The 19,259-nt window shown below is 44.1% G+C and overlaps 1 protein-coding gene across 1 annotated transcript; it reads left to right on the top strand.

Annotated features, from left to right (window-relative positions):
* Positions 1-908: 908 nt before the first annotated feature.
* atxn7l2a (ataxin 7-like 2a) lies at positions 909-18,795 on the top strand. The gene is made up of 10 exons (XM_071547542.1): positions 909-1,038; positions 2,116-2,184; positions 3,217-3,559; positions 4,945-5,195; positions 6,801-6,883; positions 11,231-11,442; positions 12,017-12,197; positions 13,699-13,820; positions 16,368-17,334; positions 18,524-18,795. The coding sequence occupies exons 1-10, from the start codon at positions 909-911 to the stop codon at positions 18,539-18,541; spliced, it is 2,376 nt and encodes a 791-aa protein (XP_071403643.1). The 3' UTR covers positions 18,542-18,795.
* The last annotated feature ends 464 nt before the right edge of the window (positions 18,796-19,259 follow it).

Below are 19,259 nucleotides of genomic sequence, written 5' to 3'. Positions count from 1 at the left end.
TGAATGTCAGTGATGATAAACTGAGGGAGTAAAAGGGAATTTATGGAATCAAACTGCATTGAATCGGCGTGTACATGAGTCATAAACAGGTAGACATTTGTTCGGTGACACATCTACTATAGTTAGGTAGTCTGTCTGAACAATAAGAGAAGTTCCTCACAGTAAACCTTTCAGGATCAGGTGGAAGTTGAGATAAGAGGTTTTCTTGCGCTGTTGTTATATTCATAATATAATACCCAGGGCCTATGAGGAAGAACCAGCTACCAAAGTCTAAATGGGGGACAGACTGACCTGCGTCAAGCCAGCCAGAATAAGACAGGAAAATAGGCGATTTCACCTTCAAAATAAAAGCCTAAAATTTGTTATGCATGGAAAATGGAGTGACTTGGTGATGTACACCAGTGATTCTCAACCTTTTTCATATCAAGGACCCCGTAATTTAGTCAACATTGTCCAATTGTGTTAACTTCTTGTAAATGAAATCATGCTGAAGTTTAACCATTCATAAATTTGACTGGGGACCCCCTGGAACCCCTTCAAGGATCCCTGGTGGTCCACGGACACCACGTTGAGAACCACTGGTGTACACAGTACAACAAAATGGTTAAATGTTAAGCAGGGCATGTGGCATGCTGGAAAAATTGATTTTAATGTAAATACTTTTTATTAACTGGATTCTTTCTGATTAATATTCACTATTTTCACGTTGGTACTTCGTAACACTCAAAAAACGTTGCATATTTGCAAGGTCTTATTGTGAAGATTATTTGCCAGAAGTCCAATTTTATTCTGGTTGGCTTGACGCTCGGTACAGACTTGCGCGTGTGGGTGTCCCGCGAACGCGCACGCAGGAACTTCCTATCCTGGCGGGAGCGCGAGATATGACGTAAGTTGCTTGCCGCGCAGTGATGATGGCGGTGCGTGAACGCGCAGTAAAAGTAATGGCTGCTCTGGATCGGCGGGTGCCTAGCCTCGATGATTTCGTGGGTCAAAGCTGGACTGCCTGGGCCGAGAGGGCGGGTGTGACAGCAGCGGATGGTAAGGAAGCACTTCCTCGTCAATATTGGCCACTCTGAAGCCGATTCATCGACCTGTCGGGGTTTATTTTCGTGGAAACGGAGGGCAGCGCTAACCATGTTACCCAAACAAAGACCCTGCCGGGTCCTAGCGCTGGGTGGATAACATGTTGCTCTCTCCCAGGTCCTAGCGCATACGCTGTCTTCAGGAAAAAATAAGTGATAACTATGACTATTTCACCATTGTAGTGTGTGTTTATACGGTTGTGGCCATGAAATAAGCTGCCAGCGTTTGAGGGGTGCGTTTCATTTTAGTGAAACGAACCAGACAGTGGTGGCATCAGAGCGGAAGGAGGCTAGTGTGGATGGTTGGGCGAGCAACTTCTTGCCATGGAAAGCTAACTGGTAGCTAGCTAGCAAACCAGGCTAGCCGTTGACGGGGAGTCAGTTAGCGTTAGCGTGCTAATCATGCTAGCAGCAGGAGGATACAGACACCGGTGACGGAGGAGGAGTCAGATGCTGTTGCCACCATGTAAATGCTGGCCCAGCCTTTGATATCAGCCAACGTTACTCCGTGTTCTTCTCGCTTCATTTTTTACCTTCCCTTTGATTGGTAGCATCGCCGCTTCAATTCCACAGACGTTAACCAAGCCTACCTGTATCTGGGGAGAAACCTCATTTTTGTGACTTCTGCCCAAAAAGTGATATTGCCCTGCCCCGCTCGAAGTGTGTGTGCTCAATCATTGTCTGGCATCCCTCCAAGTGCTACTCTGTCCATAACTATCAAATGAACTCCTGCTCCCCAACCCAGTAACAAAGGTACTAGTTACCATAGATGCAAGCTATGCCAAAAATGATTAATGTTGTAAGTTGGTTCCCTCAGTAGCAACACAGACTGCAGAAGCTGCTGACCTGCTATTCACAATCCTCAGGCTCAAGGCTCAATGGCCTGTTTATTTGCAGAATTTGTGGAGTAAGGTTGGGCTTTGACTTGCTGATGAATCCAATATTCACCTGTGCATCACCACAGGTGAGCCCCAACCCCCAAGGTCTGTAGATGTCCTTTTAATGAGTATGTATGTAATGTGTAATATTACAGGGCCTGATGTGGAAGACTGCAGCAAGAATGGCAAGAAGGCTGCTGAGGCCATGTCGCTCAGTAAGGAGGGTAAGTCTGCACAGCCCAGTCTACAAGAGACAGTCAAGGCTATTCTTGTATTCTAGACTGAAAACTAGAAAGCATAAACCGATACCTAACCGATGTGTGCTTGTGTGAGTCCGTACACTCATTGACGTGTGCGAGGTTCAAATCGACTGTAAGCCTCAGCTTCTCTTTGGTCTCCAGCCCTCCCCAGGGGCAGTGAGTGAATGGGAGCACTGGTTGGCAAAGACTGGGTTAGGGGAAGCTCTATGGCTGGGGACCGTTGTGCTTAGGTGCCCTCTGGCAACTAGCCTGGCTGTCTGCAGCAGCAGCTGTCCGACAGACGCTCCCCCTCTGTGTGTGGTTTGGTTTTTGTCTGTATGTGTGTGCGCGTTTGTTACAGTATGAAATGGTGAAAGTAAAAGTAGTAGCTTGATGTGTGTGTTTGTATGTACACCTTCCCACACTCTGCTGCGTAACGGTCAAAACGACTTGATGGACAAAAGCAATGACTTGGAAGTGTTTACACATTCATACTTTTTGGAGCCGCCGTGATTGACGTTTTCTGTAGACTGGTTGCTCCTGATTAGCTTTTTAGCACAAACATAGTGAGTGATGCATTTGAGTTTATGTTTTACAGTAAACCAAACATTGGCACGTCAACCACAAACCAAAAATCCCGCAAATAGTTGTGTCCCGGCATGGCATTTTCTAAAGTTCTGGCCACAAAATGAAAATGGTTAGTTTTGTTTGATTTATTTAAGATATCATTCTCCACACTTGACTGAACAGGGTCCATCGCCAAGCCCCGGGTTCACAAGTAGTATATACATGTGAAAGCTGAGGTGAACAGTATTTTCTAGTATTATTTACCATCTGACCATATCTTCAAGTAGGAATCTTGCATCTGCCATCTTTTCCCATATGACGTGAATGTAGAATTAGTCCAACCTGCCCCAGAAACTGGAGTTGCCGTGTCTCCCGATCTGCAACTCTGTGTGTGCGTGTCTCTCGTTTCTTTTCCTCCTCCTCACTCCTCCCTCTCCCCTCTCCACCCAGACATGTCTATCTTCGGCCACTACCCGGGCCACGACGACTTCTACCTGGTGGTGTGCAGCCACTGTGGCCAGGTGGTCAAGCCGCAGGCCTTTGAGAAGCACTGCGAGCGGAGACACGGCCCTCTGGCCAAGCTGTACGCCCGACTGCGCTCTCCCACCCCGACCCCCCAGCCCCAGCAGAGGCCTCGTCACGGCCACTCCCCCTCCCACGGGACCAATGCCGCCGCCGCCGCCTCCTCCTGGGAGGGGCGAAGCCAAGGGGTCGGGCCGCCGCGGGTCGCCCCGCCCTCCCCCTCCACCCCGCCTCAGTACAGACACTCCAAGAGCTCCAAGGACGGAGTACGGTAAGAGGACAGAGTGGGACAAGAAAGGAAGTTTGTGGGGTTTGGAAACGGGCAGAGAAGATGAGGGAAAGGGCTCGGGGTGTGTAGAAAGCAGAAATCAGAAGTTGGAGGTCAGACAAATGGTGTGATAAGGAAGAAGAAGAAGCTGTGAAGGATGCTTGAGTCTCGAGGCCTGTTTTTATTGAGCTTAGGAATGGGGAGTGCTTGTTTGAAAGCCTAGAAGCCTTTGATTGTAAACACCTCTGTAGTGTTTCCAAAAAGTTCATCAATCAGACTAAATTGCTGCACCACAGGGTTTGCATAACGGCATTGTTTTTAACAAAAGGTTATTCCGCAGGAATAAATGGACCAAATGCTCCACGTGCTGTTGTATGGTCTGCTGCACTTCCTGCAGTTTTAATTTCTTATGTTCAAAATTGGGTGGGAAAAGTTTACTGCTTCTATTGCATTTAGAAAAATTTAAATCAGGACCCAATCAGGTTAACGAACTATGTGATGCAATCAGTGGGCGCTGCATCTACATGTTTGTTGGCATGCATAGCTGATTACAACTAGCAGCTATGTATCTTGAAGAGCTAGCTGTAAATTATATTTACCATTTGTATGTGACTTGAACCTTGTTGACCATAATCCCCTCGAGGATTCCGTGATGCACTGGCATTGCCACCATATTCTGCCACTTTTCATTCAGCAGCCAAGACCCTGGGCTGCTTAGTCTAAGTTGGCAACGTCCATGAAGGATGTCCGAATCACTGTGGACACCAGTCTGCAGAGCTGTGATCCCCACCTTCGTAGCTTTACTGATCTGCTCCCCCGTGAGAGCGATCAACTGAGAAACAATGATGAAATCTGGGGTTCTTGACCGGGGAAATTTCCTTGGCCACTAACAGATCTAACTGATGAATCAAGCTCTTGCTCAATCCAGTTGGAAGAAAGGCTAAAATCATCTCGTTGAAGAAATCCTTCACAGATGGCTTATGTTTATTTTTTAAGGATTTCATGTGGTCCATTACAGACAAAACCGATTCCAAAGCTGTATTGATTAGACTATCCCTGAGTGCCACCATTGTTGTTTTCAAAATTCAGCGGCGTCGCCCTGTAGTCCTGCTGGCCACTGTACATTGTCTCTGACCGTGAGCCAATCAAATCAAAGCAAATCAATGACTCTATCAAACAGACTGTTGATTTAGTTAACATGCAGTACCTGAATCTATACACTCAAAAGCATGGAAAGTGGGTAGGGTACCATTTATATGAAAAACGTATATTAATAATTTTGGACAGATTGTTTTTAGTTTACCAGCCCTTGGCAGGTGAGCCACAAAGTTGATTTTGGACACTGACATCTTCTCCATCTGACTCTCCCCTCCACGCTCATCATCCAGACACTCCCCGCTGGAGAAGTCCTCCCACAGCGGCCACTCGGAGTCATCGGTCTTCAAGCAGCCGCCGCCCCTGGAGCCTCCGATGAGCTCTCCGCCTCCATCCCTCAGAGACCCCCCTTGGCCCCACGGAGGCACCCCGCCCGGCAGGCCCTCCCCCGGCGACAGGCCCCCCGCCCAGAGGAAGGACTCGGCCCTGGCCTCCGGTGTCCCGGGCCACCGGATCCCTAGACCCTACAACAAAGTGGCCTCCAGTGAGTACAGAAGGATAGATGGATTTGGGTGGACTGGAAAGGGTGAGTGGTCGAGGGGGTGGATGTTACAAAGCATGTCGTCACCTAGTCAGTCCCACTGATCACGTTTACCTGCTAAACAATCAAGCACAGAAGAATTAAAGGAATAGGGCCAAGCTGAAAGTCTTTACAAAGTGCTTTAACAATCAAATAACAGCATCAAACTCTATATATATAAATCAAAACCAGTCAAACAAGATATTGGCATGAGATAAAAGGATAATAGAAGGTAAAAACACAACAATAATATTTATCAATACACAGGATACGATGTTGTGCCATAATTTCAGGAAAATTACAGTAAAAATAATAGGATAAAAGAGGTGCTTTCTGTATCATTGGCACTAGACTTGACACAGGAACAATAGTGGTAGCAGTAATGTAATTCTACCTCACCACTTGTAGAGAAGGTCCTGGCTCGGTCCTCAGTGAACAGGGTTCCCACTGGTCATGGATTTCCTGGAATATATCACAGAATTGACAGAGGTGTATTCCAGACAGGGGAAGTCGCAGAGTTTTGATAAATCCTCTGGGGAATGGCAGGGTATTTTGCAAATAGGTCATTTAACAGGAATATGGCAGAATGTGGTTTCTAACTTGTTTTACACGTTCATCGCATTCGATGGTTTCCTGCCCAAATTGAGCGGACCAGATTGGAAAAACAACATTAACAAACCGCTCCGACCTTAGTTATGGAAAGTCATGGAATTTAAATTTTAGATGGGAATCTGATCAAATGGAGGCCTGTCGCCTAATGTGTGTCTGTTTTAGGGCTGGGCGATATGGACCAAAAATCATATCTCTGTATTTTTAGGCTGAATGATGATACACGATATATATCTCGGTATTTTCTACGAAGTGGGCTAAATGTTCAGTTGTAAGTAGAGCTGGGCGATATGGACAAAATCAAATATCACAATATTTTTGACCAAATACCTCGATATCGATATTGCGACAATATTGTAGGGATGACTATTGGTGCTTTCACAAAATATTTACACAATGAGATTTTTGATAAATAATCATCAGTAATGTGGATATAATGACTAAGTGGGTAAAGGCAAATAATAGAACAGCTAGAACAGTCTGGTAAGTTCAGAAAATGACATCACTTTACTGTAATGCAGCCTTTAAAACCAGGAAAAGACAACACTTATGCCATATCACCATATTACAATATCCAAAATCTAAGACGATATCTAGTCTCATATCACGATATCGATATAATATCGATATATTGCCCAGCCCTAGTCTGTTTGTGGGTTTGTGACAAAGCATTCAGGAACCCCTGACTTGTAAGCACTGTTCCCACAGTGCTTACAAGCAGTCCACTATCAAGAGCCAGAGTGATGCTCTGTCTGTTCCAATCCTTCCTCTTGTTCTTGACTATTCCATTTCACTCACACACGCCCTCTAGAGGCGACGCTGAAACGGGATTTCAGTTTCGGCGGAACTATCGGACCTTTTCTAAAAAAATCCAATATTGAATTCAATGTTATCGCGACAATGAGTGTGTTCTGTTGAATGTGTTACGTTGTCACTGAGATGCTCTCTGTCTGTCCGTAGGGAGAGAGTGCGACCTTGACAAACACTGCGGCGTCCTCGACCCCGACAGGAAGAAAGTCTGCACGCGCCTCCTGACCTGCAACGTAAGCTCCAAACACACTCTGCCTTTTCAGCTTCACCCCGTTTCCCCCCCATCTTCCCTCATGATTTTGCTGCCTTACTTGTGTATTTTGTCCAAATTCTCTCCTCTGCTCCCTCACTGGCTCGTTCTCGGTCTTTAATTTCCTGCTGCACCTTGTTTCCTGTCTTGCTTTGTCTAGCTGCGTCTCTGTAATTCAGTAAAAAGGTGACAGAGGCTTAATTTCGGAAGCCAGCCCTGTCCCCTCTGCTTTTGACCCAATTAATACACATCCACTCAGAGTAGGAAATTAGGTTATGAGATTGTGGTCCGTCGTTATGCAGACAACAGCAACAACTCGGTCCTATTTAAAGCTTCACAATTCATGCAACACAGATTCTCCATGACAAACTATACTTAAAGATAGCAGGTGTAAAGTATGCCATAGAATATCGATGCCTGATAATTCCACTGTTTGATTATGTGAATTGGAATTGATTTTTGATCTTGCTGAGATGCTGCTTTGAGGTGGAAGGTTTTGGTATAAAAACTTGAGTATTACTTGGCCAACTGTAACCATCTTTCCACCTTTTTCCTTTGGACTAAAAGCCTAGCAACCTATTCTGTAAGTGTGGGCTTGATTTAAAAACTTTTGGAGGTTTGGTTAAGTATGTTTGCACTGGGACTAGAGGCACTGTAGACTTGATGACTCCCTGTTATTAAACGATGTACAAATATAGTTATTGTTGTTGGTCACTATTATTAGATCCCAAGAAAATGAACATTTCTTCCACATTTGCACTGATTGACAGTTAAAAAAAAAAGAATACCTCCTATGCCCACAATTTATTTTGACAGCCATTCTTGCTCCAGCTGCATAAATTTATGGCATTTCCCACGAACTAGCACAGATTTTTCAACAAAAGGATTTTTGGAGTAATGTGATGATAGAACGGGTTATTGAGTGGTTGCTTTTGTATGCTGATGAGTCACACCTGCCTCCACGCTTTTTGCCTCTCTTCATTTTCACGCAGCACTTGTGAATGTCTGGCTAGTGTATGGTTGTGGCATGAATGGTGAACGGATGCATGTAGATTGGTTACAGATTACAGAAAGCCATTTTTATTCTGAAGCTTGGTCCTCAGGCTGGAATAACACCTAAGCATTGAATGAATTACTCTTGATGGAAGTTCATTGATTTCGAATGAGAAATCGGTCACCGCTACACTATTCCATTACAGATGCGTTGTGATGAATGTGTTGCATGAGTTGGATTTATTCTACCTATGCACTGATAATGCATGTGTAAACTAAAACCAACGTTATCTTTTTAAGTTTTGTGACCAAAACATTTAATCGGTGAATCAGAGTTCAGTGTTTCCTGTGGAAATTGCTTGTAGGCGTGGTGGCATAAGTTGGGGTGGGGGCTTTGGTTCCAGGCAAAATTGTGTCGAAATTGTCGGTATATGTGACTTTTTCAAAGGTGTCTATACATGATCTTGTTGTCAGAATGGCTTTAAATGGGTATTACCTTCTTGAAGGTATCTTTCTACAGCATAGCTAATCACCAAACCATGCATGGAATGGGATTTAGGTCCTAAATCGGAGAAAAGTGAATCATCATTGAAAGAGAAAGTGGAAAAAGGGTGGTATTAAAAACTAATATAAGATCAGAATGAAATTGTAGTCGTGCTCTTAGTCACTGATGAGCTCTGTTTGAAAATGAATGAAATTGTGGTCATGTGCTCCTAGTCGCTGATCAGAGCTGTTACTGAGTCTGTGAAAATGGCTCCCAGCACAGGAAGAGTCCTTATATGGCGGCTGGTGTCTGTGAAGGAGGAAGTGAGTGTGAAAGGCCACATCCAGTCGTGTAGAGACAGGATGACCTGATTAACAGGAAATGACAGGAGAGACGGGAAAGAATCAGAGGAAAACAGTTTCCTTCTCTCCAGTACCTACAGTGTAGGTGAAGCAGTTCTCAGTAGATGCTTGTATTGTCTTCACTCCCACCTGCTACCAGGAAGGAAATCCATATGATGCTGTAATCACTGTTAATTTGTTATTTTGTCACCAGTGCAGCACCGCTCCATAATTTCAGTTATGAAAATGACAATAGCACCACTTGATACGGCCTCATCAATGTTCTATTTAATACATGTGGCTTCTATTTAATAAGATAATGTATACTGTAAGTGCTACAGACTGGCACTGACCCAATGCATGCTGGGATCGGCTCTAGTCCCGTGATCCCCAATTGAAAAAAGGTTTGTTCACAGAATCACTTTCCTTTACTGAAACTCATAGGTAGCATGTCTTTTGCTATCATCCTTGTAATAAGCGCTGTTGTTTGTCCCGCATGTTTATCATCACAGCGATGTTGCCTCGTAGCAAAGCTAGCTATGGATGTTTGGACACTTATGGTCTGTGGCTGTACGGGTTCGGTTGGATGCTGTGCTTTTAAATGCGAGTGCATTGTTGTTGCCTTGTGGTACAGTAACTTAGTGTTGCACAATTTGCATTTCACTTTGTTGTCACAATATTGTAGGGATGACTATTGGTGCTTTCACAAAAAATTTACACAATGAGATTTTTGTAATCATCAGTAATGTGGATATAATGACTAAGTGGGTAAAGGCAAATAATAGAACAGCTAGAACAGTCTGGTAAGTTCAGAAAATGGCATCACTTTACTGTAATGCAGCCTTTAAAACCAGGAAAAGACAACACTTATGCCATATCACGATATATCTAACATCTAAGACGATATCTAGTCTCATATCACGATATCGATATAATATCGACATATTGCCCAGCTCTACGTGCCATTCTTTCCATGTCTTAGCTGTTATCACCCTTCCAGCAGTATTTCACTCTAGTAATGTAGTGTATAGGGCATTTAAATAGCCGCCTGATGGCAGTGTGAACCATATACTGATTACCACTTACACAGTAGGCTACCACAGCCAACAGCACCATATTTGTGTTTCTATACACTGTAGGAAAATATATATATATATATATATATATATATATATGTATATTTAAAAAATCAAATGCGACCCTGGCATGCTATTCAAATGTTTAGAAGTGCGGGCTAGTCAAATATTTGAAAATTCAAACTCATCCCTACAGTCAATGTGTTGTTTAAACTTAATGTTTGGTCCCCTGGTTTCATATGTAGCTTGATTATTGTCAGTTAGTTTAGGAAACTCTGCCTGTAGGTAGTGGTTTGCAGTGTGGTTCAGACATTGATGAACAGAGCTTTTATAAAGACCTATGTGGAGAATATTCAGCTAATATATAATTGTTTTCATAGCATAGGTGAAAGTTGGTTTATTCTGTGTGTCCCCGGGTATGATTCTCCGGAACAAGGGGCCTCAACCAAAACAGGAAGTGGACTGCCTCAGCATCAACTGTTGCTGTAGTTGAAGTTACTACATTCCTGGAATCAGGATGACCACACATTCACTCAATGTATTGTCAAGAAGAACAGATCTAGTGACTGTACTATATTGCTATGCTCCGATAGGTTAGCTGTCTTTCAATATCATGACAAAGTGGCTTGTTAGCCAAAATGTTTCGTTGCCATTGGCCAAACTTCATAAATTCCACACCTGTTATGCAAAACTGCTTTGCTAGCTCAATCTATTTGTAACTAAAATATACACTGTAAACACTGCACAGTATTACTTTTATCATGTTTATAATCCACAAAATACAAATAAGTTTGATTTTCAGTATTGCATGACCTTAAATCTTTCACAACACCTGTGGTAAATGATTAGACATATACATTTGAAATGTATAGTTACACTTACAGTTGCAAACATTCAATGCCGACTAGCTAGCTAATGTTGCTAAATATCATTGACATAACATTAGCTGTTGTATGGGAAACGGTTACATTGGGCAAAAAACTCTCACAGGCGTTCATGTTTCTCTGCTGTTTTTTCTGAGCTGGAACACATGAAAGTTGTAATTACCACCTACCAGCTAGGAATTTCTCCCTTCTGACACAGCATTAGTGGCATCGCAAACTGTCCAAATAATAATTTTTTTAACGCGAAACACAGGAACATAATATTTGTAGTAGCCAAGGTGTAGCCTCTGCTGTAATACAGTGAATTGGAACTTTATATGTAACTGTCAGTTGTTTTTTTTGTTTCCCCACTACCGCCTGTCTGTTGTGACACAAACTAAATGGAGACACAGTTCGAAACGTTGCCTCAATAATCAGACGATGGCCAGCACACGACACCGGGCCACCTACTTGGAAAAAGTTCTCCCCTCGGCTGTATCAGGCCCAGGTTTTGGCGGCTTAATTTAGATGAAATTAGGAGTAAGTGCCTGTATCCTGTGTCACTGTCCTTAGATCCACTCCATCCACCAGCGGCGGAAGGTGGTAGGCCGCAGTAAGAACTTTGACCAGCTGGTAGCAGAGCTGAAGACCAAGGTCCGGGAGAAAGGGACCCAATCCCTAGAGGGAGGCTCCTCCGCCGGACGTTCCCCCAGCCCAGAGGCCCCCAGGGAGCCGGCTTCGGCCCCACACTGCAGGAGACCCCTGGCCAACCTCCCCGCCTTCAGGTTGGTGAGCTTTACTGGAGCCGTTAGTCATACAAGATTTAGCTGGATGGGCAAAATGAGTGGTGTTGTGAACCATGTTCCTGGTGGCAACTGGGGATCAACCTGACTAATATGGTTTACTTTCTCTTTGACATTTTTACTGAGGACAAACCAAACAAATTTTTATTCTTGCAATCATGGTAAACTGCAATATGTAAAGCTTGAAAAAATCAAGCTCTCCTTTTCTGTTCTGGGGGGGCAATAAAAATCAAATCCGTCCAGTCAGTGTCACCTACCTGTCACCTGAATATGATGCAATTTAATTGATTACATATTGTAGATTTGATCAGTACTGCACTACTTGTTTATGAGAAGCCCTTGACCTGAATTGATTCTAATGAGATATTTTGATTAGATTCCACATGTATGTGTGAATATGTTCTGGTCTAAATGTTGTTTCGGATGTTTTTCCACCCTTCCGAGAATAAAATTCTGGGGGAAATATTGAATACATGGGTTTTTTATGTAAATATAATAATATATATAATATTTGCACAAAATATTGGCTTCAGGCAGCGACTTGTTTGTTTTCCAGTCGGTCTAGAGCCTCGTCGGAGAGCGCCCCAGAGGAGGAGAAGCAGCGGCAGGAGGAGGGCGGCCTCCTCGCCTCCTCGCCCCTCGTCTACGGACGAATCTCCAGCGACGAAAGCGAGGGAGAAGGACCCGAGGAGCCCGTCGAGTTCCCGTCTTCTGCCTCTCATCCCAGACCGCTGGCGGTAAGACAACAGTCACATCAGTCATAGCGGCCATCTTTGTGAGCAGGCATACGATACTCTTGTTTTAAAGATGTTCGGCGTGAACATCATTAGGCGTTCGTTTGGCATCGGTTCACTCCTCTAATCTGATTTGACTCCTTTTGTTTTTGAAATGATTGTTTCTATGGTATTTGCTCTGTTTCAGCAGTGGTGGGCTACCACTGGTTAAAATCATGAAAAAAAGATTTAAAACCTATTCAAATTTAGCCCAATTTCCCCCAAAACACAAACAACTATCGGGAGCCAAGGTCGACGTCATTTCCGTCAATGTATGGGAGATTACTTTATATAAGCAATCTCAAAAGCATATGGCTTTGATTTTGAAATATGTTGTAGTAAGCATCAACACATCTCGTCTGCATCTCGTTTTTACATGAATGACAAAATGAGTTACCGAAAGGAGAAGAAACAGGCTACAGTAGCTAGCTAGCTGCAGCTTCACAGGTTTAAAAATGTTGGCAGTTACTATCCTGAACCTGAACGTATACTTTAGTCCCAAATTGAAGTAACTACATCTAACTGATCAACAATCAATCGTAGAACAGAATGGGCTTCAACAAGAACAACTTTAGTATCCTGTACTAAAGCCAAAATTGAGAACGATGATGCTGCGCTCACAGTGCTATGTGGTAGACTGCAAACCAGATGTTCAGTGTTTTCAATAGGAGATCGATGGTAAACTCTACCAGTGCTGGGATAAAGTCATATTTACTAATGCAATCATAGTACTTTCCTGCAAAAGATAACCTGTTCTGAAATGAACGGTCACACACTATTTGAAGGTATTTGGGATTGCGGCCTCCATTGTCATTGCGTTGCCCTGCTCTGTGTTTGTTTTCTAAACATTGTGTTGGAGAGGGTGGTGGGGCGAAGTGCAATGGGGACGCCTCCAGGTGAGCCTATAGGTGTATGTGTGTTTGTGTGTGTGTGGAGGGGTGTTACTCCTTCTCACGTGACCGCAAGGAGTTTTTCTGGGACAGCGTAATGCTGGAGGTTCATACTATCTCCCCCAGAGATTTTTTTATTTGCTTTTTTCCCTTTCTTTTTTATAAAGTAATAATGAAATGAAGATGACTTCACTTTCACTATGGTAGCTAATTCTCATATATATCATAATAATAATTAATAATATCATAATGTGCATGTATTTAACAATAAACGCAAAAAAATGTTTTGAATTATTTAAATTTTCTCATATTTTATATCAAAATCCCATAACTTTTACCTTCTATTTTTAGTGGTTACTTCATGGCATACCAAAAGGTGTACATAAAAACTAATAACAAATAACACCATCACAGATTGTTAAACTGAAATACTATTTTGTTGTGAAGCTACAGTGTGAAGGAAGCATGGTGCATGTGGGAGTAATTCCAAACCCAGCACTAACCACCATTGGTACAGATAACCAGGGGAAACTCTTTTCTGTAAAAGATCAGTAACAGGTCTTTTTTCTGTCTAGGTGTGTTCGTTTGGCAGCCATGCGTTGGGTCATGGCGTCTACACGTTTGACAGGAGGCTTCACCATCTGAGGTCGGCTCTCAGCAGCATGCTGGAGCAGCACATCAGTGCCCATCTCTGGAAGTAAGAAACTAGAGCCCCAACGCCTTCTGGATCCAATCTGTGCTCATTTCAGAACAATACAGAGAGGCTCAGATTGAGTCTCCAGTTAAAACTGAATTTTCAATATTTTTATCAGCTAATACTGAACTGATTACGCTGATGGTTATGCACCGATGAGGTTTTCTGGGCCGATTCTGATTGCAATTTTTACATATATATACATATATATATATATATAGATGGGAGAAGGGATCGGAGATGGGATCAGTAATCAGCCGATCACACTGCTAAAAAAAAAATATATACATATATATATATATATATTTATTTATTTTTTAGCAGTGTGATCGGCTGATTACTGATCCCATCTCCGATCGCCAGTTGAAATTTTTACCCAGACTTTCTTTCATTATAGCCGGTGATCAGAAATTAACTGTCAATGCCAACTGGACCACATGCTGACGTTATGAACGTTCTGCTGGCTGACACAAATCAGCTCCTACTTTTTATGGCATACATTCTGCCGCTTATTTTTTTTATTTTTTATTTATTTATTTTTGACTGAGCAATTGGTGCAGCGATTGGCCGATCACCGATGACCTTTTTAGAATTTATGATCGGCGGCCAATCAATTGGTGCACCCCTACTGATTAATGGCATAAGGTTACACCCGTCTTTCCACCAGCATCCGAGTCAGGTTTCTATGTAGATGCTCACCCTAGGTAAATGGCATGAGGGATAGTTGCCTCAGATCCTGTGTGTTGGGAACATTACCAGATAGACTGCAGTGAAACCCACTGCTTAGTCACTAACAGATGATGCAGATGGCCTGCGCTTTCTGTTTCCCAGAATAGGATTGGGGAAGAGTTGGTAGTTGGCAGTAGACTGAAGAGTGGTTTCCCTACAATGAATATCTGCTGATAATGATAACAGGACAACCGATCGGCCAGAACAAGATCAGACTGGAGTTCTCTGCCAGTATGAATCCCTTTCACAGCTCTGAGGCCATGGGTTATGTCAGCCCTCCCTAATCTCCACCATGGAGTTTACACCCAGCTATTCCTGTCGGATCTGAATGACCGAACAGGACGGAATACAGCCCAGGTATCCCTGAATTAGGGTTAGACGGATATATAGATTTGCTCATATTGGCCTTGTATTAAAAAGGATATCTGTAGGGCTGGGAGATAAATCGATCTTATCAATTAATTTGAATTTATGGTTTAGGACGATGTGTAAAAATGAAAATGGAGACTCACTTTAACCTGGGTAAATACGGCACAGAACCGCTTCCCTGAGCTTCCGCAGTGGATAACGCCCACCGAGGTTTCCCCTCAGACACAAACACAGTGTCAAGACGGCAGCACACGCCTCTACAAGTGAGGAGCTCCTTTCCAAAAAAGGCAGCGTCTCTTCAGTCGTTTGGAAGCGGTTCGGTTCTGCGACGTAAAGTTTGTCTAAAGTCTGTGGGAACTAAAGGCAGCAGGCCGACAAATTTATTCCAGCATCTCCGACAGAGGCAGCAGCCGACTGGAGAAGCGTGTGGCACTGTGACATGCACAAGCTAGCGGCAACACCTGCTAAAAAGCAGATAACATTAGCGGCATAATTTTTTATTTTTAAAATTTGTTAAATTGGGTTTACACTTTATTGGTCCCCATGGGGAAATTCATCCTTTGCACTTTTACCCATACTAACTACTAGGAGCAGTGGGCAGCCACTGAAGTGTATTTGAATTTTTATGAAAAAAAATCGATTAAAATCGGGTATAGGTGTGAAAAAATCCAAGATTTTATTTTTAGGCCAGCCCTAGATATCGGTGTACCTCTGGTATGATGCGGTGTGTTTGATTACTACGGAAGCCAGGAGTGGCTGTGATTGCTCATATTATTTTTTTTATTCCCATCATCTCAAGATCACGACTTAATAATCTTATCTTGAGACAACAAACTAATGGTTTGTGTGTGTTTAACGGCTTTTGTGCTATTGCTGTTACCTTCATTAGAGGCAAGCCCTAGTAAGCCTGATAGTGTAGCCAAAATGTAGACAGACTAAAGTGGAACTGACAGTGTGAGAGATCATGACTGATCAATGCAATAGATTAATAGTCAATAGTAGTCGAGGTATGACACTGGCAGAAATTGCAGCTACAATCAGGCAATCAATAAAGTCGTGGTCTCAGGAATAAAATCAAAAAATACCAGCTGCGGCCGCTCTCATCTTCTGTAGATTACATATTTATTGTAGAATTGATCAATACTACACTGGATGTCTATGGGAAGCCCTTAACCTGAACTGATTCTAATCCAGGAGAAACACTTCTGCCAGAAACAGAGCAGATTGGCTGAATTTTGGACCAAAATTCAACCAATCAACAGCTGCAATTCAAAAATGATCAGTGTTGGGTTTCAAAAACTACCATGAATATCCCCATTTAAAGCAAGGCTCCTCTGTACCTCAGGTTTAGATCTGTTGATGTGATCTACAGCAAACAGACACTTAAACACTTTTTCTAACCCAGATGTCTAATATATTTTTTATTTTTTGTGTGTGTTTTGGTCAATCCAGGAAAATACCTCAAGCCACAGACCTTCAATCTCCGAGTCCCTCAGCCAAGACCATCACCTCCTCCTCTCCTTCCTCCATAGCCGCCGCCTCCTCCTCCTCTTCATTGCATTCTAAGGTCCGCACAGGGAGTCACATCAGCTCCTCCCTCAAAACCTCATCCTCCTCCTCCTCCAGTCGCGGGCCGGGGAGACCGGCGGCGGCCGGCCAATCGGAGAACTCTGGGAGCGGCGGCGGCGGCGGCGGAGGCGGCGGTGTTCACCTGGTGTCTGCGGTGAAGCCGGCGGCGGTGCGTCAGGCGGGCCCCGGGCGACCCAAGAACCCGGTGGGGCGTCCCAGCAAGCAGATGCTGAAGCTGCGGGAGGAGGCCGCCGCCGCCGCCGCCCTCCGCAAACGCAAAGCCCCGTCCCAGGAGGGGGAGCACTCGGGCCCCGACAGGAACTGCATCATCCTCCAGGACCGGGGCCGCCCGCCCTCTGCCTCCTCCTCCTCCTCCTCTAAGGCCGCCGCCCCCTCCCCCCTCCCCCACGGACAGACCAACGGCACGCTCTCCCCCGGGAGCAAGCCCCGCCCCCAGCCCTCTCCCTCGGAGTCCCATTCGCCAGCCGCCACGGCGGTCTGGACCTACAGACGGACACACCCTCCCCCTCCTCTGGGCCACTCGTCGCCCCCCGACCCTTCCTCCACCGCCACTAACTCCCACGGCCGGGGGGTCGGGGGGGACTCAGGACTGCAAGGGCGGGGCAGCGGGAGGGGCTTCGAGCACCGGGGGCTGGTGAAGAAACGCAAGGGGGGAAACAACGGGGAGCACTCGCCCCCCTCCAAGCCCTCGGCGCACCGCCTGCCCCCCTCCTCCTCCTCCTCTTCCTCCTCCTCTTCCTCCTCTCCACGCTCTAACTTCTACCCCTGGAAGGACAGTAAAGGCGGGGCGCTGGCCGGGGGGGTGGAGAAGAAACTGGGCACACAGAAGGTGAGTCTGGGGAAGGAGAGGAAACAGCGGTGTGAGATTCAGCTGCAAAGTCAGTGACGGATAGGAAAGAACTATTGGGTTATTAAAGCTACAGTATGCAACTTTTCTTCTTGAGACAGGAAGTGTGTCGTTAGTCCCGCCCTCTTCCCCCTCAGTTGGTCAAGTTCCCCCCCCAACACTTGTCAATCATCTTCAGCCATCTACTTCGAAACAGCATCTAGCCTGAGGCTGAGGCAAACGTAAAGCCAATCTGCAATAAAAAAACCAACATTGATGTTTACCATATTTTTGAACGTTTAGCTTCACTGTTCTTTGTTTTCTTACTGCTTTCCTCCATTGCTGTTGCTATGAGTTCCCACCTCACCTTGATTGCCACAACCAGCTCACCACTGGTCATGCCCACAGCAAATGGTCTACACCCCAAAGCCATCACTGAAAAGCCAATTTCAACACACAGGGGCACAGACGGACTGAAATTGTAGAATATATCCTGTTTATTGAATGTTATTTTAATGTGAAAAAGGTTGCATATTGTAGGTTTAATATTACAGGATGTGTAAAAAGTCTGGAATCGCATGGATATCGGTCAACATGACCACTAACAGACACCAGTGCAAACAGAAAACCAGGTTTCTTTGTATCCTACAAAGCATATACTGCACTAATACTACAGTAAAACTACACTAGTACCACACTACTATTACTGCACTACTGCTACAGTGAAACAAAGTACTACTTCAGTACTTCCAATACACTACTACTGCACTAATTCAATGGCACTACTACAGTAAAACTACACAACTGTACTACCACTACAGTACAAACGGCATACCATATGTCCTTGTATCCAACAAAGCATATCCAGATTGACAGCTGTACTACTACAGTACAATGACTACCTCACTACTAGTACAGTACTTTTACTACTCTGCTGCAGATGCTGCTGTTGATTTGGGATTTTCACAGAATAAACATATTTCTTCAGGATGCCTCAAAGGCAAAACCTAGAGGATGCACTCCTGGGATCTGGGAGCCCAACTTCTCGCTATCCATCAGTTAGGAAATGCGTGATCCAGCCATCTGATTCCAGACTTTTCTGACACCCTATTAAAAGTTTGATTTATTTCGCAATTTTGAAGTTGGTAAGATGAAAGTGAAATCTCAAATTCTTCTCTCTCTTCTCCTGCAGCCAAAACTGCACCATTAAGTGTGCCTGCCTTACAAGCCACTATGAGGGAGCCAGCTCTGCTCAGTCTGAGACTGTGGCAACAGGACTCAACAAATGTGTTTTGTGTGTGTGTGTGTGTGTGTGTGAGAGAGAGTGTGTGTCAGGTTGTGTTTGTGTGTGCACAACTCGTACAGTATGGATTTGCCTGATCGGTGTTCAGTGTCTGAATCAGACCTAGTTGTGTGTGTGGATCTGTGAGTTTGCTGTTGTCTGGATGAATGTCTGAGGGAGAAACAGGGGGGCAGGGCGGGGCGGGGGGTGAGTTTCATTGTATGGATTTAGAAATACCTCAAGACCATCCGGTTATGCTGCTAAATGAAATATGTTGGTTTATAAAAATGGATTAAAAATGTCCTTTACACTTGGATGCTGTGACTTGTTTTTCAAGGTATTCAATAGGTTTTAGCGTATTTGTATTTCATTGAAGATCATTAGTTGAATTCCTATTATTGCTCTGATAGTATTGAACTTTAGATTGTTGTTGCTTATATCAGATTCATTTATTCATATCATGAATTAAAATTAATTTTCAACAGTATGTGGTGGCTAAAAATCTGGGATCGCTTGCATCCCAAAAGAATGTTGTTGTTTTTTTGTTTTGTTTTTTTTTGTTTGTTTTTTTAAACTACAACCTGGTTATGGTGTCTGAATGAACTGTTTGCCAGGCCGTTCAGTACAGGTGAGTAACAAAAACGGC

The sequence above is a fragment of the Centroberyx affinis genome, unplaced genomic scaffold, assembly GCF_046629955.1.
Source record: "Centroberyx affinis isolate AG114_WGS23_722 - 3 ecotype Tasmania unplaced genomic scaffold, CSIRO-AGI_Caff_v1 ptg006006l_1, whole genome shotgun sequence".
Taxonomy (NCBI): Eukaryota; Metazoa; Chordata; class Actinopteri; order Beryciformes; family Berycidae; genus Centroberyx; species Centroberyx affinis.
This window is presented reverse-complemented; position numbering and strand designations above follow the sequence as displayed.

What these genes read in the sequence shown, in the direction of transcription:
- atxn7l2a (XM_071547542.1), top strand. Translation starts at nt 909, where the DNA reads ATGATGGCGGTGCGTGAACGCGCAGTAAAAGTAATGGCTGCTCTGGAT. An exon ending in CATGTCGCTCAGTAAGGAGG is followed by an intron (nt 2,185 to 3,216) that starts GTAAGTCTGCAC and finishes CTCTCCACCCAG; the next exon opens with ACATGTCTATCTTCGGCCAC. An exon ending in CGCGCCTCCTGACCTGCAAC is followed by an intron (nt 6,884 to 11,230) that starts GTAAGCTCCAAA and finishes CACTGTCCTTAG; the next exon opens with ATCCACTCCATCCACCAGCG.